Raw genomic sequence first — 24826 nt, 5'->3', positions numbered from 1 at the left:
GAACCTCTTCCACTTCAGCGAGTAGGTCTTGGTCGTGCTGCTCGCTCTCGCCTTGGCCAGTACTGCCCTGCAGTCCTGCGGTATGTCTAGCTCCCCGAACTCAAGGTGCTCAGGAGCCAAGCCGACAAGTTGAGCGAACGGAGGTTCGGGTGGTGTACCTGGCCTCCGGACATTGTCAAGAGGTTCGGGAGTTGTCGCAGGTGAATCGGGGGCCTGGTGGATAGGCGAAGAAGATCCGAGAACCAATGTTGTCTCGGCCAGTACGGAGCAATCAGTATCAGCGTGCACGGTTCCGTCCTCATCTTCCGGAGGAGCCTCGGTATCATCGGGAACGGCGGAAAAGCGTACGCAAACACGCTGGACCAGCCGATGGAAAAAGCATTTCCCAGCGACCCCCGTTGGGGATGCCAGCTTGCGTAGCTTCGGCATTTGGTGTTCTCTGCCGTCGCGAAGAGATCGATCCTCGGGGTGCCCCATTGTGAGAAGACGAGAGAGAGAGAGATCGCGTTCCCCCTTGTTTGTTCAGGTAGTGCATCGTCGTGGTGTTGTCTGTTTTGACGAGCACAGGGGAAGAGCCGATGCGTGGCAGGAAGGCCTGTAGAGCCAGGTACACTGCCCTCAGTTCCAGGAGGTTGATGTGTAGTTGTGTTTCCTGGGCGTCCCATTTGCCGCTGACTCGAAGGTCTAACAGTACTGCGCCCCAGCCTTCCAGTGAGGCATCGGTCGTGATGACCAGTGGCGCCGGCGGCAGGAGGAACGGCAATCCGGCCGTCAGGTGAGTCCTGTTTCTCCACCACAGCAGGGCCCTTATGATGGCCGGCGTGATTGTGAGAATGTCGTCGAATGAGCCTGAACACTGTTTCCATTGTCTCGCCAACGCTTCCTGTAGGGGGCGCATGCGGAGCCTGCAGTGCGGTACGAGGAGAATGCATGAAGACATCATCCCTAGCAAGGAGGTGAACGTCCGGACCTTGATGCGAGGCTTCTTGGCCACCGCCGTGGCCAGAGACAGTACTTTGCAGATCCTGTCCTCTGAGGGGAAAGCCTTCGCATGCTCCGTGTCCAGGGTTGCCCCTAGGAAGGTGATCCTCGTTGACGGAGTAGTGCATGATTTTTTGAGGTTGATCGTCAGACCCAGCTGTTGGAAAAGAGCGCTGCAGGCGTTGAAGGAAGCCAGCGCGTCCTCCGGGGAAGGAGCCTTCACCAGCCAGTCGTCCAGGTAGGGGAACACCTGGTGACCCCTTTGTCGCAGGAAGGCAGCCACGGGCGCCAAGCACTTTGTGAAGATACGTGGGGCAGATTTGAGGCCAAACGGCAAGACCTTGAACTGGTAATGTCTGCCCGCTATTTCGAACCTTAGGTATTTCCTGTGCCTGACGAGGATGGGGACATGGTAGTAGGCGTCCTGTAAGTCTAGGGAGACCATCGAGTCGCCTCTTTCCAGTGCACCCAGGATCTCCTGGATTGTGACCATCCGGAAGGATTGACTCCGTAGGAAGGCGTTGAGCGCCCGGAGGTCTAAGATCGGCCTCCACTTGTCCCCTTTCTGTTGGACCAGGAAGAAGTGGGAATAAAAACCCTTCCCTTTCTGGGAGTCCGGGACCTTTTCGATGGCTCCTTTGACCAACATGGCAGCGACTTCCTGGAGAAGGAGGTGCAGGTGTTTGTGAGTACGCTTCAGTGGAGGGGTGTTGGGAGGGGTGTTGACCAGTTCGAGGGAATGTCCAAATTGAATTATTTGTAGTACCCACCGATCCGTAGTGATTTTTCGCCAATTGTGGAGGAAGTGGGTCAGTTTTCCCCCAATTCGAAAGGATTGAGACGGTGGTGGGACTGGCCGGAGTAAGTGGTCACTGGCGGCCGCCAGCGCCCTTCTTGGCGGATTTGCCTCTGAAGGACGATCTCCCATAGGATGACTGTCGGGACTGTTGTTTCTGTTGGGGTTGGTTCCTGTTGCCATAGGAATAGGACGACCGATTTTGGTAGGAACCTCTGTAGGAGTACTGACCTCTGGAGCGGCCTCCCCGAAAGGATTGGTTCCGGGACTGGAGGGAGCCCAGAGCCCTCGCCGTGTCGGTGTCTTTTTTGATGGCCTGGAGTGCCTCGTCTATCTTCTCCCCAAAGAGGAATTGCCCATCGAACGGCATATCCAGTACCTTAGATTGGACCTCCTGCCGAAAAGACGTCGCCTTGAGCCAGCCCTGGCGGCGGAGCACGGCAGCCCCTGCCAACTGGCGGAATCCCGTCATGGCTGCGTCGATGGCGCAGTCGATAATTTCAGCCGCGGAGTTTTGTCCTTCCGCCAGAAGAGCTTTCACCTCGTCCTGGACCGTGGCCGGCAGGCCTTGCAGGTAGGGAGCTATGTCTTCCCATAGCTGGCGTTTTCGGGATTGTTTTTGGGCCGCCTGAGTGACAACCGAGTCCGGTTTGGGGTGGCCGGTCAGGCAGGCAGGTGCGGAGTTCGGGGCCTTATATTTTTTGTCTAGGCGCGGAACCACCGCCGGCACCGAGGCAGGCGTGAGCATCAGCTTCTTGCCCTGTTCCCCTAGAAAGTCTATCAGAGGAATAGACTTGGTCGATTTCTGTGTGTGCTCCTTGAAATCATGGAGGAAGCATTCCGTTTCCGCGGATTCCACCGCCATGTGAAACCTCCTTGCAGCTCTGTCCACCAGTTTGTGGAAACCTCCCACGTCCGCTGCTCCCGAGTGGCGTGGTCTCGGGGATGCCGGGGTAGACGAATGGTGTGATGACGCAGCATCGGCATCGTCGTCTCTGTGGTCCGAGGCGACGTCTTGCACCTCGCCTTCCTCTAAGTCCGTGTCATCCTCCTCGCTTTCCGATGAATCCTCCGCCTGTGTTTGCGGTCGGAGTTGGCTCCGAGGACGGGCCGGGGGAGCGGAAGGGTGCGAGGCCGACGGTTGCGCTTGGGTGACCGGAACCTGGGCACCGCTGTCTGCGTCCGGGAACCTTCGTTTATAGTCCTGCACCAGGGATTTCAAATCGTTGACCAGAGACAGTGGCAAACAGATCATCGGGGTTTTCACCGTGTCTACGGTCAGGGAGCTGCCTTGATACGTCACTCCGTCCCGGATCTCATGGACGTCCTGGTGTTCTTCGTGAACCTCCTGTTCTTCGTCCGACTCCTCACTCTGTAGTGTGTCTTGTTCTTCCTCGGGTGCCAACTCCACCGTTGGGAGAACCGAGGGCGTTGGACTCGAGTGAATAGAGACTTCGACCAATCTCGATTCTTTCCAAGATGGCGCCGGGGTCTCTTCCGACGACGTGCGTGAAGATGGCGCTCCCGCCAAGCGTGCCGGTGATTTGGGCACCTCCGTCAGGGTTAATGGTACCAAGTTTTGCGGGGATAAGGGTTTCGCCGCCTTACTGATGTTAGGGTCGTGGACCTGGGCTATCTTTGTCGAAGGTGTGGTTCTTGAACTTGACTTCGACTGTTTAGGAGACGAACTTGACTTCGATGGCTTGGGTGACGAGCCTTCGGTATGAGGTGTTTTCGGCGAAGGCGTACCTGAATATTTAGACCTCTTAGGTGACGAAGAGGCGGCCTTCGTATTGGATGAAGGTTTCAGAGGAATGGTCGAGGAGACCGGTGCGCCTGAGGACGCAGTGGTGGTCGTCGTGGTCGCCGTGGAGGGCGATGAGGCCGTAGTAGTCGACACAGTGGTCGTAATTGAGGTGGTCCGCTTAGTAGATGGAGCGGGCTTCTTGAACCTCTGGCCATCCTTAACAGACACGGAGGAGGTGGTGGAGCGTGCCTCCGAAGGCTTCCTGTGCGCCTTCTTAGGAGGAGTGTCTGTCTCTCCAGGGGACTGCACCCTGGGTCTCTTCTTGGAGACTTTGGAGGTCGCGGAGACACTACCCTCGGAAGATTCCAGAGTGTCTCGGACCTTAAGCCTGTCGAGCCATTCGCGAAGGCGAGTTTCCCTTTCCTTAACCGTCTTCTTTGGGAAGGCTCTACACACCCTACACTTGTCAGTGACGTGGTCAGGGTACAGGCAATATAAGCACAGGTCGTGCTTGTCCTCCGCTTGAATCCGCTGCTTGCCGCAGGAGGAGCAGGCCCTCAGGAGGGCTTTCTTCTGTGAGTCCGCCATGGACGAAGTTTTCTTATTAGATTCCGACATGTAGTCGATGCTAGGATGAAATCCTTTTCGTACAAAGTGAACTTCGGTGAAGTTTGAGACTTCGAATTTTGGAAACCTGAAGAGCTCAGGTTGGAGACTCCCTAGCACAACGTGCGGTAGAAAAATCTGAGGGACGGAGGCTCCTCCCGGGAAGGTTCTAGAAGGAGGTCGGAGCTGATTGGCTAACGATGAGAGTTCGGTCCTTTTACATAAGGACGTGGAAAGGCCCCAAAAGGGGAGGCCCTTAGGCCTATATTCTCTATGTATGTCCTTAGGACATTACTTTTTTATGTACCGGAGGCTCCCGTCTCAGCGACGGGGAATGATTCAGGCATGTGAATCTATGAAAGACACCCAAATACTGGATAACAGCGCTTATTCCATGAACCAGTGGGAAGTGAGGAATTCAACCCTTTTGGTGCAATCACTATGGTTAACACGGCCAGCTAATCTGATTTTGTACCCACTCAGCACATTAATTACCAACCACATGCCATTTGTACTTCCCACATAGGGTCAAATGATAAAAGGTGCTGTTCAGAAATGGCACATAGTAGACAATACATTACGTACACTATGGATTTCCAGAATACATTATCACAATTACCTGATCGCCCGCAGTCCGAACAAGACACCAGCTCTTCAGACTGCCCTGTTTTTTTATTTATTTTGGAGTCCCCAAGGCAGAAGTCGCAGTAGTTGTTGGGCAGTGCAATACCATCTGGACCCTTCTTGGCTGAAGGTAGAAAACAGAGAACTACTTACAAACGTACGACCTGTGACAATCATTATAAACTCAAGACATCTGCATCAGACCAGCAGACAAACTTAACATCAGGGATTTTTAGGAACAAAAATGAAATAGGAGAAATCAGGCTGTGATAAGGTAAAATCAAGATTATATCTGCACACAAGCAACAATGTTTTACAGATAGACCGACTTGGATATGCTCACCAACGTCTGACACTTAGTAGTTGTGATAGGAGACTTACATTTCTGCTCATCCATCCGATGTGGCATTGGCAGTGGAGAATGAGATTCCTCTTTGTCTTCCCCTTCTTCATCTGCTAGGTGAGAGTGGGCATAATGATAACTGAGGCCTGGTCGGTTTTTGTAGCGTTTTCCACAGACTGTGCAGAGAAAAAAAAGTGAGTATCAGAATCACTTCCAGCAAAACATAGCCAAACAAGACACAAATATGCACACAAAGCATCTCATTACACCAAACAAAATCAGGCTTTCAACTGAAAGGCTAAATCGCTGACCAACGTAGATGGTTATGGGTAACAGCTCAGCCGATCCGAAGACAGCAAGCTAAAGGGAAATGCAGGCTAAACATTAGCCAAATCAGAAAGCAGCCAGCTTAAAGCAGAGGGCAATAATCAGGTCAGCCAGTGAGTGCACAGGCAGGGGTCAAGTCATCACGAGAGCAGGGCTCACTTACAGCCAATCGGAAGACAGCTAGCTCGACACAGTCAATCCCAGAGAAGCATGCAAGCTCTGCCAATGAATAAAGCATATACCAATCAACTTTGAAAGAAGGATAGGTCAAAGGCTTGTACTTGGTTAGCGATTGGCAGAACAGACAGCAGAGCAGGCAAACAATCAGACTGAAGCTTTAACACACAATTGCCACACCAATGCAGCAGCAACTCTGTGTGGCTGTTGGTTTCAGAAGAGCAGTTTTACCTCCCACAGAATTATAGCTTGACCCTCGTTAATGTAGAAGACACATCAGCATCAGGACATGCTGTAGGCCAAGGATTAAAGCAGAAATCCAAAGATCGCAGACAGAAAACATAGACAAAGTATTGCTTGAAGATGCAGGATAATCAAACTATGTGCCAATTTGAAGGGGCAAGAATCTCAAAGATAAGTCAGAGAGTATAAATAATTGTGCTAGACCAAACGAGGATCAAAGAGTCCTACATCAGAGATGGGTTGAAGTACTGGGTGGGGGAGAAGATGGGGAAGAGCAAATTATTTTATAGATTAGGTTACTAACAACACAAAAAGTGAATGATCATGCCTTAACATGACAGAGTCAGGATAAGGGGCAAAGTTAATGTCTTGTGTTTGCTCAAGTTTAGAGGAAACTAGCATAGTAAATGCAATCCTCGGAGCGATTAATTAAACTCAAAGTCAAAAAATCCTGCACAAATATGAAGTTATTCAAAGGGGGCAGTGTTTCTGCAGTCCTCAACAATGATTAAAGTATTACAACTATCACCACTATGTTATGATCTATTAACCACGTTCTCTAGAGTCTTTTTTGAGGGTTTAAGTGAAATGCTTCTCAAGTTCTGAAGTTACACAAGAGGATCTCACAAGAGGGCTGCCTCTATTAGTCTTAAGGATATTTTATGGTGCTTGGTATTGCATATTTTTCCAAGACACTAGCATTCATTACTGTGAAGGTATTTTTGTCAATTAACATTAGGAGGAGAAATTTCCTGCTATACGTTCTTAAAAGATGATGAGTATTTTTTAATACCACTACTCTAAATACATTCCTGATGCTAGGCTTAGTCTTTCGCCAAAAGACTCATTTCACAATGGAAAAAATGCAAAAAAGCTACACGACCATACTGTACCCTTCACTCCCTAGACGGCAGTGGAAAAACAACTTAACATCAGCAATTTTCCAATCACGTTTGGCCTCAGATAGGCTCTTGGCAGTTGTCAAAACATTCTAAAATGGATGGGATGGGATATCTAACTGCGATCTGCCCAAAGAACTCCTGCCAATTTTATGAGTAAATCCCTAATTCCTACTACTTTCTCATGTTGATTTGCCTCATTTTGAGTTTGTGTCAAAACAGTATCTTTTCTTACTTACAATGATGTAGTAGGATTACGAAGTGCCTTTACATGAGACACCTTAGAGTCTTTTCTACCAAATCTAATATAACTCCCTACATCAGGGATTGGGTACGTTATGCACTGATACCTCAGAAAGGGTAACCACCAGGAAGAACTGCATGTAGCTTAAGATTAGGAGAAGAACTATACTTTCGGTTGGAGCATGCTCTTCTATTAATCCAGGTCAGGCACACACTAAACAATCCAACAGTATGCAGTACATATACATATTGTGAAAGATTCCCTGATACTATTCTGACCAATATATACAAAAAGACACTGAGTTTTTCCAGTCTTGTTCCATTATGAAAAGAAGCATAATATCTGAAATAGGGCTGATGTGAAACAATACCTTATCAATAATAATAGCATATGAAGGAAGAATGCACCTCACTTTTTAAAGCAAGCCACATGTCTTAAAAGTAAACCATTACCTAAGACAGTGACCAAAATGAAACAAAGTGAGATTTCAAATGAACTGCTAAGACAAAGTTTAAACACTATCAGGAGTAAATGATTCAAATATTTTAGAAACATTCGAAAGAAGATAAACTAAAGAACACACCATCCTAGTCACAGGAATACAATACACACAAGTGAACTTTAACTGTGTTAAGCTTAAGTATCAACCTCACCGAATACAAATAAAAATTAATAAAATGAAACTCAATATGACAAAGGATAAGGCAAAAAGTTACTTCCAGTTAAAATGATGCTTTCCTTATATGTCTTGTGGCACTAAAATGATCACATGAAAAGCCCAGCTAAATCAGTTTTAACAAACTGAGAGCCAAGTCTACAAGTACACATATGAATTTGGAGGACTATATCCTTTATTTCAGGCAGAAAGAACCAAGTCTAGAGACTCCATGCTATAGTAGGGCATCTTTTTTTTAACTGCTTTTTAGTCAACATTTGCTCAGTCTACTTGGACATTTCCAACAATGTATTATGACAGAGGTTGTGTGCGTAAAATTGCAGTACATTTCCATTATTAGAGTAACTCCAATGGCGGGTCAAGACTAGATTTCATACATATTGGACATGTTCACATTTCTTATCAAACAGTCGAAACCTTCACATACACACATATACAATTTCTTTAGGGTTTAAGTTCAGTACCCCTTGTAGGCCTCCCACAGACCCCAAATCGTTTTTCACTTGAGCAGGCAACCCTGACTCTGGTACACCCCTTTTTCTGATTTACTGCACTAGTCTAGATCGATTTTCCAATCCTTTACCGTAAATGGCAGTCTTGCTCGCCAGGCCAAGGCTATGTTTCTTTTTGCTACAACAGCAGCCACCATGATCCAAATCATATGGTACCTGGGCCATATCACTACCCCGGTCACATACAAGATATTCCACCGCGCCTCCAGTGGGACATCTAGGTCTGTGACCACGTTCATAACTTGCGTCATCCCACACCAATATTTTTTAATAGTGGGACAGGCCCATAGAATTGCAAGAACGACCCGAGCTCTCTAAGGCCCCCGGCACACTTGTTTGAGTCGCTTCTTCCAAGCCAGAGCATAAGCATTCTAGAAGAATAGGATCTGAGTAAGATTCTTAGTTGTAGAAGGTGAAAGCGGGCCCGAATGGCTACCTCTCTGGGACCTTGAATCGCTTCGGCCCAGGCATCATCCTCGAGCCGTCCCATGTAGTTTTCCCACGCCTCCCTCAAGTCTCCCAGGGGGTCTGGTGAGTTATTCGTGGGGTTGCTATACGTTAGGAAGGTGGCTTTGGCTGGCATAGGGTCTAGCAGTGGCATGTCTTCCAAGGGCGAGTATTCCAGCAGTTGTTCTTCAAGTATATGTCTGCGCAGCGCATATCCCAGTTGTAAGTATCAAAATCTTTTTGTATCTGTCATCTGGTATTCTGCTCTCAGGTCGTCAAAGAAAATCACTGCCTGATTCCCCCAGTTTTCGCTAAGACTTTATATTCCCAGGAGTCCCCATTTGTGGAATTGCTTTAGTTTCCCCACCTCCCCAAGCAGGTAGTTGTTCCTGAGAGGGTTTTTTCCATCAGTTTGCCCTCCCATCCCAAGAATCTATTGGCCTTACGCCATACACGGCCCACTGTCTGTGTATCCAGTGGTAACTGACCTTCTTGTTTATTACAGTATAGTGCGGCCGGATCGCCGTGAGTACCCACTGCTGGTTGACCCACCCGGTAGAGGGGCTCTTCCTTGTCCACAAACACCCAATCAATGATTGTGAACAAAACGGGGCTGCCCAATAATATTCCTCATATTTGGGACCACGAGTCCCCCCTCAAACACTCCCTTTTGAAGTTTGCGCAGTGCAATCCGAGAGCTGCCCATATGCCAGAGGAGTTTACGTAATGTGCTGTTCATCTTCTGGAAGAAGTCCAGTGGTATTTTATATGGAGTGTTCTGAAGAACAAAGTAATAAAGGCAGGGACATCAATTTTAAAAAGGACAGCCCTGCCCATCAAGGATACTGGTAGTTTCCTTCCGTGTGCTACATCGCTTCGGGGCTTTTCGATTTGTGGGAGTAGGTTGTCAGTCAGGAAATCATTGACTATTCTCGATATCTGGACGCCAAGATATTTAAACTTGTCATTTACCATCAAAGGTGTGTTCCTAGCCCGTCTAAGTCGGACATCTCTCGAAAGTGGGAACAGGAGGAATTTTTCTGAGTTAATCTGGTACCCGGAGTAATTGCCAAACACCTCAAATATGTGAAGCAATCTATCTACCATAAGGTAGGTTTGAGGGGAGTACAACAGTATGTCATCTGCTTATAAAGATATGCGTTCTTCCCAGTCCTCTGCACCCCTGATGCCGGATATTAGTGGGTCTTGGCGAACCCAAGCAGTCAGTGGCTCGATCGCCAGCGCGTACATCATCGGGGACATCGGGCACCCTTGCCTTGTGCCCCTGTGTAGTGTGAAAGAGTAGGATACCAGCCCATTGACACTCACCCTTGCCAATGTGTCACGATATAGAAGTTTGACCTATCCACAAAATCGCGGGCCAAAGCCCAGCTTCTCCAGGGCGGAGAACAAGTATGGACACTCAATGCTATCAAATGGCCATATGTGCATCTAGAGAGTAATGCAGTCTTCCCCTTTTGACGAGTCCTGGTCATATGCAGCACCCGTACAGATGTCTGTGGTTCACTCCAGTACTTCTTTGGAGGTGTGAAATCCGATTGGTCCGGGTGGACTACAGAGGACATCACTGTACGAAGCCTGGTCGCAAGGGCCTCTGCCAATACCATGGCCTCTTAATTCAGTAGCAATATGGGCCTATAAGCACTACATTCTTCTGGGTGGTTTTCCGGTGTGGGTATGACCTCGATAGTGGCCAGTCGCTGATCCTTGGTCAGGCATCCCTCTTTCTTAGCCGTCCAAAACATGTTGAGAATATGTTGCGCGATTTTGTCTGCCACACCATTGTAGAGTACTACCGGGAGGCCATTAGGGCCAGAGGACTTACCGGATTGTAAGTCTTGAATGGCTCCCTCCATTTCATCAGCTGTTAAATCCTGGTCCAGTGCATTTCTGTCATCAACTGATAATATGAGGAGAGAGTTATCCTGTAGGAGCTCTGTGCAGTCGTTCCCAGATCTCATTGAGGTAGAAGTCTAGAGAGTTTTGTAATAGCAGGCAAACACCTCTGCAATCACCTTCATAGTCTTATGTGTGTTTCCTTCAGGAGTATGGATTTCTAGGACCCAGTTTCTCTCCTTATATCTTTGTTCCAGCCAGGTTATCATTTTATTCGTCTTGTCCCCTAAGTCATAGTTCTACTCAGCTTTATTCGACAATTGTCATAAAAGCATGTTCCATATATAAAAGTACATGTATAAACTTTTAGTAATAAAACCATTTTAAAATCAGATTATAAATTTCATGAATAAATAGATAAAATCATTACATACACAGTGCAAATGTGCAAAATATTACTCTTAACAGAGGTGCTTAGCCTACGACATTAAGTAATGTGTTATTCTTTCAGGAGTCGGGCTCTAATCGTCCATGCCCATCCTAAGAATTTCGCCACGGCTATGTACACAGACATATTAGGACTGGTGCGAATAAGTCTAACTGCAATCATTCCTTTCCTCTTTCCCAATGACCTACACATCGTTTTTAGCCATTTTCGTCTCGGCGCTGCATACATTGGACACTCAAACAGAAGGTGGCCAATGGTTTCAGGAACATCTGAGCAAGCTGGACAAGCCACCTTGCCCCCACTGGTCCATCTATTAGAGAATGCCCTTACAGGTAGGCTTCCCACTCTTACTTGAAAGTAGAGCTTATGGTCAAGGGGCTTCGTAATGACATCCCAGAATTCCTCAAGTTTGGGACAATCTTTGATTTCTAAGAATAGACCTACAAGAGATTGTGAAGTAGTACTAAAAACCTTTGTAGCCACCAAGTTCCAGTACAAAGTCTTAAGTGTCTTCTTCGGTGGGAACCTGGCGTGCAATGGATCCTTCCACAATTCACCTAGTCCTAACTCAATCAAAAGATTTTGAATATGTCCCAGCCATTTAACTTTCCGGGAACCGTCACTATTGATCACATCCAACAGCCCTCTGGTGTATGTTTCGAGTTCCGGTGTGGTCCAGATTCGCCGCCAATATAGTATTGGGCGCAGAGATGCGATTAGAGCTATTGGTGTTATACCAAGGTCATAAAACAGAGGATTCAATGGGGTGCTTTGTGGTAACCTTATTAGTTTTCTAAGAAATGTATTTTCAGAGACAGTCATCCCCTTTAACTTTCCATTTCCCCACATTACCACACCATACAGAGTAGAACTAACTACCTTGCCATTGTAAACCGCTAATACCGGACTTATCGGTCTAGTCAAAGACCTAGAATGCTCTATGGTCAAAGCTCCTGAAAGTTGTCGATGCTTCAGGGTGGCCAGATCAATCTGCTGCCTCTAGGACAAGTCCTGTTGAATGCAGATACCCAGATAGCTAAATGCCTGTACCTTCTCAAGTGGGCCGCTACTCATATGTACAGTACCCCTGTTAGCTTTAGGTGCATTAAAAGACATGTACTTAGATTTAAGAACATTAACTTCCAAACCACGGGCAACACAGAAGTCCTCGAAAATTGTCAGAGCCTTCTGTAGCCCGCTAGGGGGTCTTTGAAACTATAAGACAATCGTCTGCAAACATTAATATAGGGATTTTGCCTCCAGCAAGAATAGGAGCATCAACATTAGAATCAATTAAAAATTTTGCAACATCATTTATATATAAAGAAAATAATGTTGGTGCCAGGACACATCCTTGGCAGACACCTGTTTCTACCGGGAACTGTGGTGTAACATTGCCAGGACTACCCCACCTAATCTGGGCAAAATTCTCCCGGTGGAACTTACTTATTAGAGACAAAAGTTCCCCTGGCATTCCCATTTCATTGAGTACTTTCCATAGCGTTTGGCGAGGGACCAAATCAAATGCTGCCCTTAGATCTATAAAGGTGGCATAGAGGCTGCCTTTGCCAATTAGGACGGTCTTCCAGTATAGCATAGTAAAATGCATAACTTGATCGACCGTGCTAACGCAAGTTCTAAAGCCAGCCTGCAAGTGAGACAAAATGCTGTGCTCCCTTTCCCAGACCTGAACCTTATTTAAAATAAGCCTACCAATGATCTTCTGGGTAGTGTTGATCAAACTAATTGGTCGATAATTTCCAGGCTGGGATTTGTCCCCCTTCTTGTAGACTGGGATTATTTCGGCCCCTTTCCATGAATAAGGGACCGGTGCTCCCCTTGCCACTGCATTTGCCAATAGTAGTATATATGGTCCCCAAGAATCCCTATCTTGTAGGAATAGATCAGCTGGGATGCCGTCGATTCCTGGCGCTCTACCAGGAACAACGTTATCCAATGCCAGCTGAACGTCCCCCGGGGTAAATGGATCCTCCAAAAAGGGTGTGAAAGACACCTTAACAGAGGAATCTTGCCCTGCTGCCATCGCAAACTAAGGTTTGAAATGGGATACCCATTTATCCTGCGGGACCCAGTTCTGTGGTTTATCAGAGTTACTATCCACACCCCTCCTGTAGGTGTTCCAGAACTTTCGTGGATCTTTATGATGTCCAGGTTCCTGCAAGTCTGCCCACCTCTGCTCATCCCACAAACGCTTGGATTTGAAAATGGCCGATTTATACGCTGCCCTAGCTACACGGACATTTAAACTCGAGCCATTTTTAAGGGCTCTACCTAACTCCAAGCGAGCCTGCCTACAGTCTGCTGAATACCAGCGTGGAGAGAGTTGATTACAAGAACCACTTTTTTGGGAAGGCTTGACAAACACTGTTCGTAGGTCCTTAAAGAAAGCCTCATGTATCCCGGTTGCACTTTCATTTCCAGTAGTTGAGCGCTCCTCAATCACTGCCCCATTCAGATCATTTGTTGCCTGAGTAAGCTTACCAGCTATAAAATCTACGTTCTCCTGGTTGACTGCGACTTTAGTCCAGCGGACGTGACGCACATCATTAGTGATAACGACGTCCACTGGAGTAACGGCGTCAGTCGCCCTTTTTGAAGCAACTGATGATTCCCAATAAGATATTTTGGCCGATAGAGGATTATGATCACTCTCTACTCTATCTATAATTTGCATATCCTGCGGATACCTCCACAGGCTCAGGCTAACAAGAATATAATCTATTCTACTCTGCCGGGGGCCAGTCTTATATGTATTAGCCCCACTTTTATCACCCGGTGTTCTACCGTTGGCAGATCTGACTTCTTTGTTTAGGCAGAGAGAGTTAAGTTGAATAGCAATTTGCGTCCATCTTTTGATGGGTACTAAATCCAATTTAGGGACCCCCCATGCCCTATCTTCTTCGTCTGAAAGGTCCCAATTGTCATTCAGGAGAGGTTCAAAAGTTACATTAAAATCTCCTCCTATAATAATATTGTTAGTGTGGAGAGGGTTATTTTCTAGGTGTTCCTCCAGAAGTGTTAGAATTTCCGAGTTCTTTCCCCCGGTACTTCTGGCATATACATTGTATATATAAATAGGGTCGCGCTTCGCAAACTCCAGCAAGTGGGCCTGAAGATCCCTGTGCTTAGTAGGAATTACCTTAACCGTTAAAGCAAGATCTTGTTTAATCCAGATCGCCAGGCCGCCTGACGGTCGACCTTTCCCTTTCTTTTCTGCTAGGATTCCATAATTTAAGTACCCCGGGAAATGCAACTGCTCCAGAGCCCAAGTTTCCTGGAATAGACATATATCATGCCGGCTGATAAAAGAAGCCCACTCTGGGGAGTCCATTTTCGTTCTCAGTCCAGCGATGTTCCAGGAAAGAAGTGACCCAGTGGGAACAGGGGGATTTATAGATTTGTTAATATCCTGGGTGGTGTCTGATACTTTATTCTGTACAGTTAGCAACCCTAAGAGCGGGGGTTCTATAGTAGAGAAAGTGGGGTCCATTACAGTTAGTGCATGATTTAGGGCCTCTTCACTACATGTCTCCCTAGGTGGTGCTTCTCCATTCTGGATCTGGAGTCAATCGTTACTGTCCAAACCAGAACAGGCCATACCTATACGCCTCTCAGTCATTTCTCTAGTCAGTATCCTTCCTGATAGGGTTGTGATCTCATTTGTATCCGGGAGTAATCTGGGGAACAGGTTCTGTACTCCAGGGCTAACAAGCCCTCTGCTATCTTCAGGTTTTTTAGGACTACCTCAATGCAATCATAGGTGTCGCCGGGAGATGTAATTATTGTGGTTTTTAGAATGTCCTCCCTGATAACAGACCTACACCCCCTGATATACCTAATCCAATGGATTGTCTTATTCGTTAAGGAATCCGGAGTCTCATGGTCTCGTCCCATGGGTATTTTAGGAACATTCACCATATAAACAGCCTGTGTGTGATTAAGGTGATCATTACGGTGGAGACTAAATGATTTGAGGGAACTCGATCTTAGTTCTTGCTGACAACTTTCCTTTTTGTTCTCACCCTTTCTGTTTCTATCCCCTTGTATAACATTAGGTTTTGTGGGCACGCTTTTGGGCGAGTTTATCAAACTTTTCCCCTTTGCATGCGGATTGCCTATCGGTTGGGTATTCCCCCTTTCTTTCCTTGCCAACAAACTGGGTATTGGTGGAGTAACTGGCAAGGGGGCAGGTGGAACGTAGGTCTTCCTTCCAGCCGTGCTATTATTCGCTGGGCCTGTCATTCGAGCTTTTATAGGGTTAGGTGTGCCTTGTCCAGAAAAATCTTTTTGGGTATTAACTATAACAGTCAGGAGATCGACTTTAACTTGCAATGTCTCTACCAAACCACACAGTTGTTTAATAATTACCCACAGGGGATTGGTTGTGTGCTCGGGGGACATCGGTACATCGATATGCCCAGACACAGATATGGGATTTTCAATAGTGGAGGGCGTCAACAAGACTCCTACTGAGTCCTCACTCCCTATCTGTGACAAAACAGAGAACCTGTTGCTGCTAAATAAGGGTTCTAAGTCCACAACACTAGCATCGGATTCTGTGGGTGGGTTCGATTGTTCTACACATGACTCATTTTCAACGTTTGATACAGTGTTAGCCCCTGTCCCCATTACAGATTTACCCAAAAACATGTCAGGAATTATCACCGCCCCCTTTTCCTGCCTTTTGTGCAGACCAGACCCTGTTTTCGTAGTCCCCTCATCAGGTTTCTCAACAATTTTGGGAGGTTGGGTCAGTATGTCCCCACAATCTTGTATCATTGTCTATTCGATCTATGACACAGTTGGCTCCTGCGTTGGTCATCCGTTTAGCCAATTGCTTAGTTTTAAATTTTTTGGCTTTTTTCCCACCCTTTGGCACTCCGCCTACTGAATCACCAGAGTCTTCTGTCGGTTTCCGTTTCCCCATGACTCCGGATCACTAGACCGAACTGTCAATGGCAAGCGAATCACAAAGTACCTTAATTGTAGATCCAAGGGACTTGGCCCAGCCCAGTCCCTGCCTGTCCCGGACTGTCACAGACTGTCCACCCTTTGTCCGGGCTTCGTCCGGCGTTGGTCCCGCGCTGCGTCAAGCTGACGTTGTTTTGTGCACCGGTGGGCGGGTGTGCGTGTCTCCGCGCTTTGCAGGTCTAGCACGGGCTCCTGGGCAATGGAGTCCCGTGCGATGTTCATGCGAGTGGTGCGGGTCTCCTCCGGGAGCGGGAACTGGTTCCTTCACGTTGAGGCCATGCCGGCGAGGTGTTTTGTGCACCGGTGGGCGGGTGGGTGTGCCTCCGCGCTTTGCAGGTCTTGCACGGACTCCTGGGCTATGGAGTCCCGTGCGACGTTCAGGCGAGTGGTGCGGGGCTCCTCCGGGAGCGGGAACTGCTTCCTTCACGTTGAGGCACTGCTGGCGATGCAGGACCCGCGCCAGCGGGTCCGGCGAGGTGTTTTGTGCACCGGTGGGCGGGTGTGCGTGCCTCCGCGCTTTGCAGGTCTCGCACGGGCTCCTGGGCAATGGAGTCCCGTGCGACATTCAGGCGAGTGGTGCGGGGCTCCTCCGGGAGCGGGAACTGCTTCCTTCACGTTGAGGCACTGCCGGCGATGCGGGACCCGCGCCAGCGGGTCCGGCGAGGTGTTTTGTGCACCGGTGGGCGTGCCTCCGCGCTTTGCAGGTCTCGCACGGGCTCCTGGGCAATGGAGTCCCGTGCGACGTTCAGGCGAGTGGTGCAGGGCTCCTCCGGGAGCGGGAACTGCTTCCTTCACGTTGAGGCACTGCCGGCAATGCGGGACCCGCGCCAGCGGGTCCGGCGAGGTGTTTTGTGCACCGGTGGGCGGGTGGGCGTGCCTCCGCGCTTTGCAGGTCTCGCACGGGCTCCTGGGCAATGGAGTCCCGTGCTTCGTTCAGGCGAGTGGTGCAGGGCTCCTCCGGGAGCGGGAACTGCTTCCTTCACGTTGGGGCACTGCCGGCGATGCGGGACCCTAAGTCATCTAGCCATCTCTGTGTCACTCTTGCTTGCGTACAGGCTTTATTTTCAGCAAAATCTCGAATTTCTTGGTATTTAAGGCAGATTTGGTGACTTAGGGGAAAGTCTGGTATCTCATCATGGAGTACTCTGGCTTCCAGTCGACCTATCTCCCTTTCAAGGTTTTCATATTTCAATCTCTGTTCCTTCCACCTTCCTCCTATCAAGGTCTGACTGTGTGCTTGTATAACCGTCTAAAAAACTTCCCATAAAAACATGTTTACTCAACTGTCCCCTCTTTTTCTTGGAAATATTGATCTGTCCGCTCCTTGATCTTTTGAACGAATGATTTGACTTTAAATTACCAGTTATCTATTCTAGGGGGAAGGGTAGTGTCTTTCAGGGGACCCCACAGCTGTGCCTCCACTGGGGAAAGATCTGAGATACCACGTACTTTGTGTGTAGCATAGCGGAACAGACCTGAGTATTTGTGAGGATATAATCTAGTCGAGAGTAGCTGCTATGTGCAGCAGAGTAGTATGTGTATTGTCTTTGCGTACGGTTGTGGACTCACTACAAATCCATCAGTCCCACTGGCTGCAAAAATGCCCTTATAGACTCTGAACCTGCATCAAAGCAGTTACCCAATACTCTGTTTCTCTCTGGATCCATGACCACATTCATGTCTCCCCTATCACTAGCATGCCCTGTGGCATCTCCAGTAAAAGTCCACTCAGTGCCGGTAGTGCATCGGTATGGAGCCTTGTCGGTATGTAGGTTGTTTTATTTATTATTATTTTATATTTTAAACTTGTAAGGCGCAACAGCTACCCAAAAAGGGTTTCCCGGCGCCGAGACACAGCAAAGAGGTAGCAGGGGATTTCAGGTTTGCTCAAGTTATTGTTGTTCGAACAACCAGGTCTTGATGTTCTTTCTGAACCTGGCATGGTTTTCCTCTTTGCGAATATAAGGAGGAAGTGCGTTCCAAAGGGAAGGTCCTAAGTGGGCAAAGGATCTGCCTCCCATTCTTGCAAGTTTGAACCTTGGTACACAGAAGTTGGCAGCTGATTGTGATCGAAGGTTGCGCTTGGGAGTGTAGGGATGGGCTAGAGCTAAGAGATATTTGGGTGCAGTACCTGTAATGATTCTGAACATGTAGTTCAGGGCTTTAAATCTAATTCTGTTTTCTACCCTGAGCCAATGAAGCTCACGACGGTAGCTCGAGACTCCGGAAGTTTTGGGAATTCTGCACAGTATTCCAATAGCTGAGTTTTGGACAAGCTGCAGCCGCCGAACTACAGCTTTGTTGGAGCCAAGGTAAAGTATGTTTCCGTAGTCAAGCTGCGATGTTATGAGGGCATTGACTACGGTTTTCTGGGTGGAAGTGGGCAGCATCCAAAGGGTTTTCCTCAGCCATTTGATGATAGTAGGGCCTAGGCCGACGACTTTGCTGGCCTGTTGTTTCATGGAGAGGGAGCTATCCATGATGACTCCCAGATGACGTACTTGGGTAACTGGGGTGGGGAAATTTCCCATCTGGTTAGGCCAGTGGGAGGGGTTCCAAAGATCGCGTTGATTCCCAAGAAGAAGGATCTCTGTTTTTTCTCCATTTAGCTTTAGTTGATTTCTTGTCATCCAGCTGAAAATATTTTGAAGCCCTAGTTTGAGGAGAGACGGGGATGAGGGATTAGATTCAGATAAGGAGAAGATGATCTGAGAGTCATCGGCGTAGGTCATGAGAGTGAGTCCAGATCTGTCCGCTAGGTCAGCCAGGGGTCTGAGATATAGGTTAAAAAACAAGGGACTAAGAATAGATCCCTGGGGTACTCCGTGTGGGGCTTTAAACCTTTCGGAGCATGCCGAGGAGGATGTGATTTGGAACGTCCGTTGTGTCAGGAAGGACCTGATCCATTTGAGTGCCCTGCCACGGATACCATTAGTTTTTAACGCCGTAATGAGTTTTTCATGGGATATGGTGTCAAAGGCCGCGCTCAAGTCTAGAAGAATGAGCGCGACTGTTTGACCATCGTCAAGGAGTTTCCGGATGTTTTCGGTGACTCCCAGTAGAGTTGTTTCTGTCGAGAAGCCAGCACGGAAACCCGATTGAGATGGATGAAGGAGAGAGTTATTTTCAGCAAAATTGGATACGACCGAGTGGACGTGTCTCTCTAAAAGTTTAGAAAAGACAGGGAGCAGGGATATAGGTCTGTAATTTGCTAATATTTCCGGATTTGCTGTGGGCTTTTTTAGCAGTGGGGTTATCATGGCGTGTTTCCAGAGGGCCGGAACTGTGGAAAGTTCTAAAGAAGAGTTAAGGGTGTCGACGATAACTTCCAGAGAGGGGTCATCCAGCTGTTTAATTACTTTAATGGGAATTGGGTCCCGAGGGGAGCCGGATTTAATGGTCTTAAAGATGGTCTTCAGCGTGTTGACCGTGATGGGAGGCCAAGATTCCAGGGTATTCTCAATAGTGGGGGCATGGTCAGCCTGTGGGGAGGGATCATTGTTGTTGCTGTTTATATCTCTAATTATCTTGTCAATTTTGTCCGTAAAGAAACCGGCCAAATCTTGACATTGTTGTGTGTTGAGTGGGGGAGCAGTGGCTGTGGTTTGCACGCCCGCAAGTTCCTTGACTTTATTGAACAGAGTTTTGGGTTTATTGGTTGCTTCCATAGGTTGAGCAGAGGTTTATGTCATTCCCTCTCACAAGCCTGTCAGCGCAACATATCTGCCGAGATGGTTACACCATGTCTGACTAGGAAAGTATGGAGTAGATGTTTTTGCCAATATGTCCACTCGCCATGGAGCACGTTGTGGAATCTACATGAGTAAGGAGTGTATACCCATATCTATCTGAAGCTTTGTAGTGATTACCCTTCAAGTGAGTTTCCTACAGGAGAACTATGTCTGGGGCGTGTTTCTGTAGATATGGTAGGTCTATTGTATACTTGATTTTGTTGCCCAGGCCATTGAAGTTCTATGCCATGCCTGCAAAATGGCCCCCCTGCAGGCTTCCATTGAGTGTGTTTCACTTGATCCCTCAATGTCGAGTGGTTATGATGTGGTTCCTGAAGTAGCGGAGCCCCATCTAAGTGCGATCCCTTGTAGCAAGTGACGAGAGGGTCCCCTCCCCTCCATGTCAATGCAAAAGTCTGTTCCCTGTACGTCTACTCTCCCTGAGTCAAAACAATGGCGCACTGCAATTTGCGAGGCGCTATTGTGGATGTACAACAGCATGTTTCACATGTTTGCAATTCCCTATGGGGTCGCACATTGAGAGGCTCATGAATTTTAATGAGCCTCTCGCAATTTGCGACCCCATTGGGAATGGCAGGCACTCCCAGGTACGGTGGACGGTGGCCTACTGGGCTCAGCAGACCACCATGTCTGGGACTGCTTTTAAATGAAGCAGTTGTTTTTTTTTTAATGCAGACCGTTTTCCTTCAAGGAAAACGAGATGCATTAAAAAAAAAAAAAAAAAATGTGTTTAATTTTTTAAGGGCAGGTAGTGGTCCCTGGGACCACTGCCTTCCCTTAAAAATTATTTCCCTCTGTTTTTGCAAATGGAAAGGGGTCTCCCGGGACCCCTTCCCTTTTGCGAGTGCATCACCACCCTCTTTGCACATTCATACATGGGCTTGCGTCCGCTATTAGGAAGGTAACTCCCCTTCCTAACAGCGAGTCGCAAAACCTATTTTGAATTGTGTTTCGCTAAATAGGCTTTGTACATGGCCCATGCTGTTTTTGCCTGCGCAAACGGGTTTGCAAACCCGTTTGCGCATGAAAAACGGTCGTACATCTGGCCCAAAGTTTGATAATTAATAGCAAAACAAGGACAAACATGACTAGAGTAATCCCAACATCAAACTCCCCCCTCCCTGCTACCCTGCACAATGAGTCTAAAACCGCCCACCTCCGCAAATAGCATAGTGCCTGTCGTCTACTAACATAGGGTATTCTAGGGTGAGCCAGTTCCGCCCACACAGCCCACTGATATAAATCTTTTACCCTTTACGGCGGATTGTTTGTTCCCCTTGCTCGTTCCCAACGTGGCCAGTTCCACCCCCACCGAAGGATCAGCCATGCCACATGTGATGCCTCAAGCAGTAAAGGATACATTCTGGGTCCATCATCAATGTCCTCACAGGGTCCCATGCGCTTGGGCATTAGAAGACCATTTAGTCCGTTCGTGTCCTGTATTTATTTCTTTTCTTGGGTTCCATCTCCAGCTGGGTGTTTTGTGCCTCCTGCGCTGTCCTCTCTCCTGCAATCGTGAGTTCGTCCCTTCCGAGAATCTCGTGGCGACCAGCGATCCACCACGGGCGAGCCTGCCAGCCACTACCAGGCCTCCTCCGGTGTTTTAAAGAGCCATGATTTCCCGTCAACTACAACTCCAAGTCTCACCGGGTATAGCATCATGCACTTAAGTTCTCTGATTCGCAACTCTCTCTTCACTGCCTAAACTCCAGCATTGGTGATATACCTGGAACGTAAAATCACGAAAGAAATGCACCGTAGCATTGTCGTAGTGGAGATCTCCATGACAGTGTGTTATTTTGTGAAGTGCTGAACTTGTTCTTCCTGCCTTGACAATTCAACACAACAGAGCACAGCACATAAAATAGTTCCAAATGACTAACTTAGTCAGTTAATTCCAGAAATGAACAGTAAGAGCAACAAACTGAATAGCACAGGTGGGTCAGGTTTCAAACTGTTGACACATAGATGAAGCAAAAAGCCATGAAGCAAACAGCTGATGCCTGTTTCGTCGTTTATACGACTTTCTCAAGGCTCGAGTTAGTGTCCAAATGCAGAGAAATGATCAGTTTGGGGCAAAGTATAATAGATAGTCACTCCTGGTAGCAGGTGAGCTAAAAAGGCTTGTTATAATAGACGAGCAGAGGCAATGTTTCTTGCCTCTAGAAAGACGGAAGTCTTCCGTAGTAGTCCAAATCTGCATGGCTCCCTACTCCCATTCAATCAATTACTTGATTCGGCATTTAAGATAGAGAAGGCTGATACTTCAATTATTTACTAGCACAGCTGCGTTTCAGTTACACCACCAGCTCCCTAGCTGTCTACTCTTCATAGGCCCCTGCTCCTCAGCCATGTGTCAGACTTGTGGGGCCGCTGTCGGGCCGGGCATCTCAAGCAACCAGTGTGGCTCCCCATAGGTCCGGGCTCCCCTATGCTTTTGATCCTTCGCTGCTCCTCCCACCCACTGGACCTTATAGGGTGGAGGAGGGCCGGTGGTGAGCAGTGACCACTGACCCTCTGGGCCGGTCACCCCACGCACCGAGCTCACTCCTCCAGGTGTGCGTCAAGTGTGCCCCCGCTGCTGCCTAGTGCCGCCACTGCCCGTCTGCTGTGCCCCTGGTCCCAGGCGTGTGCGGCCGCTGCCTGCAGCGGTGCCCCTGGTCCCCGGCCGCCGCTTCTGATTGTGCCCCGCCTGCGCTGCCTGCTCCTTCCCCCTGCTACCTAACTCCGCCGTGTCACCGTCTGTTTCCTGCTTTTCTGCCCGTGTTTTTGTCCCGACCTTGCCAGCTTTTCCCGCCTTTCACCCGCCGTTGTCCCCTGTCCCCCCCTTGCCGAGGCCAGCCCCCGCCGCGTTTTCCTGCCACCTCCCCGCCGCTGCCCCCCTGCGGCCCCGCCAACTCCCCTGTGTCGCCCTCCCATTCGCCGCCCCGCTCCCGCCTCCCAGCTGCTCCTCCCACGCTCCGCCCCCCCACTCTCCACTTATGGCGGAGTGGCAAACGCGCAACGTTGACGCGCAGCGGGCGCGCCCTAAGCGCGCCAAAGGTAAGCCCGTCTGCGCCCGTCCACGCCTGGACCGCGCCCAGCGCCCGAACCCCTGGCCCCGGCGGACCCCAGCCCACCAGCCGGACGTACGAAGCCGCCACCCTCAACGCACTCAACACCTGCTGAGTCTCGGGATGCTACCGAGCCACGCCGAGACGCACCCACGGACCTTTCAGCTGCCACTCCTGCAAGTTCACCTGCATCCGGACCTGCACTACACCAACACCCACCAAGCCAAGCACCAGCAGCAGCCACCTGAAGTGCATCCTGCTCAACACCCGCTCTGTCCACAGACACGCCGTCGAACTCTGGAACCTCCTCGACACCACATCTCCAGACGTTGCCTTCCTCACGGAAACATGGATGAAAGCCTCCTCAGCACCCGACATCGCCATCGCCATCCCGGAGGGCTACAAGATCACCCGGAGAGACCGCACCAACCAGACCCGAGGAGGCATCGCCATCATCCACAGGAACACCATCCGCACCCTCACAACCGCCGAACACCTGCACTTCCAGATCAACACCGACCCCAAGACCACCCTCAGAGGCACCCTCATCTACAGACCCCCGGGACCACGCACACAATTCAGCGAAGACATCGCTGACTTCATCAGCCCGCACGCCCTCCCCTCAGCTGACTACATCCTCCTCAGGGACCTCAACTTCCACCTGGAGAACAACAACGACCGCAACACCACCACCCTGCTGGACAACCTCGCCAACCTCGGACTCAAGCAGCTGGTGACCACCCCCACCCACCTCGCCGGACACACACTCGACGCCGTCTTCTCATCCAGCAAAGACATCACCCTCAGCCACGCCACCGGACTCCACTGGACGGACCACAGCTGCGTACACTTCAGCTTCAGAAGGACCACGATCCACCACCACCAGCAACAGATTGCACGAAGAAGCTGGAACAAGATCACGGCCGACCAGCTCACCGCATCCCTGAGCCAGCACCCTCCCGCCAGCTCTGCGAACCCCAGCCAGGCCGCCGACAACCTCACGAAGTGGATCATCAGCTGCGCAGACGACCTCGCCCCGCTGAGGACCCCGCCCAGCAGACCCGGCAGCAAGAAGGCCCCATGATTCACCGACGAACTCAAGAGTTCCAAGAAGAACTGCAGAGCCCTCGAGAAAGCCTGGAGAAGAGACCCAGCACCAGACAACATGACCACCCTCAAGCTCGCCACCCGAAAGCACCATCAACTGATTCGCGCCACCAAGAAAACAGCATTCAAGGAACGACTGGACAACAACGCACACAACAGCAAGGAACTCTTCAACATCGTGAAAGAGCTCTCCAACCCCAACGCCGGAAGCAACGACATCACCCCATCACAAGACCTCTGCAACTCCCTCGCCTCCTACTTCCACAACAAGATCGCTGACATACACAACAGCTTCAGCACACAACCAACGCTCCCCACGACCGCACCAACGCCTCCTACCACCACCCTCAGCGCCTGGACCCCAATCAGCACCGAAGACACCATCCGCACGATGAGCTCCATCCACTCCGGATCGCCAACCGACCCCTGCCCTCACCACGTCTTCAACAAGGCCAACGCTGTCATCGCACCCCACCTGCGGGACATCATCAACATCTCCTTCGACACGCCACCTTCCCTGAGAGCTGGAAGCACGCCGAAGTCAGCGCTCTACTAAAGAAACCAACAGCGGACCCCACCGAACTCAAGAACTACCGCCCCATCTCGCTCCTCCCGTTTCCAGCCAAAGTCATCGAGAAGACAGTCAACAAGCAGCTGGCCGCCTTCCTCGAGACAAACGGATCCCTCGACCCCTCTCAGTCGGGCTTCAGGGCCAACCACAGCACCGAGACCGCCCTCATCGCCGCCACCGATGACATCCGAGCCCTGCTTGACAACGGAGAAACAGCGGCCCTCATCCTCCTAGACCTCTCCGCGGCATTCGACACTGTCTGCCACCGCACCCTAGTGCAGCGCCTCAGCAACGTCGGAATCCAGGAGAAGGCACTGGAGTGGATCATCTCCTTCCTCGCTGGAAGGACACAGAGAGTCCGCCTACCACCATTCAGATCAGAAGCCACGGAAGTCATCTGCGGCGTCCCTCAAGGCTCCTCGCT

The 24826-nt window shown here is 49.5% G+C and overlaps 1 protein-coding gene across 9 annotated transcripts in view; it reads right to left on the bottom strand.

Annotated features, from left to right (window-relative positions):
- DPF2 (double PHD fingers 2) overlaps window positions 1–24826 on the bottom strand; it is a 384345-nt gene that overhangs the window by 109505 nt on the left and 250014 nt on the right. For all 9 annotated transcript variants that reach the window (XM_086938040.1, XM_086938042.1, XM_086938046.1 and 6 more), the window contains 2 exons: window positions 5136–5273; window positions 4750–4878 (listed from right to left, as the gene is read on the bottom strand). In XM_086938040.1, the coding sequence (XP_086794166.1) occupies window positions 4750–4878; window positions 5136–5273 (267 nt within the window). The remainder of the gene's footprint in view (window positions 1–4749; window positions 4879–5135; window positions 5274–24826) is intronic.

Source organism: Lissotriton vulgaris, chromosome 9 (genome assembly GCF_964263255.1).
Source record: "Lissotriton vulgaris chromosome 9, aLisVul1.2, whole genome shotgun sequence".
Taxonomy (NCBI): Eukaryota; Metazoa; Chordata; class Amphibia; order Caudata; family Salamandridae; genus Lissotriton; species Lissotriton vulgaris.
This window is presented reverse-complemented; position numbering and strand designations above follow the sequence as displayed.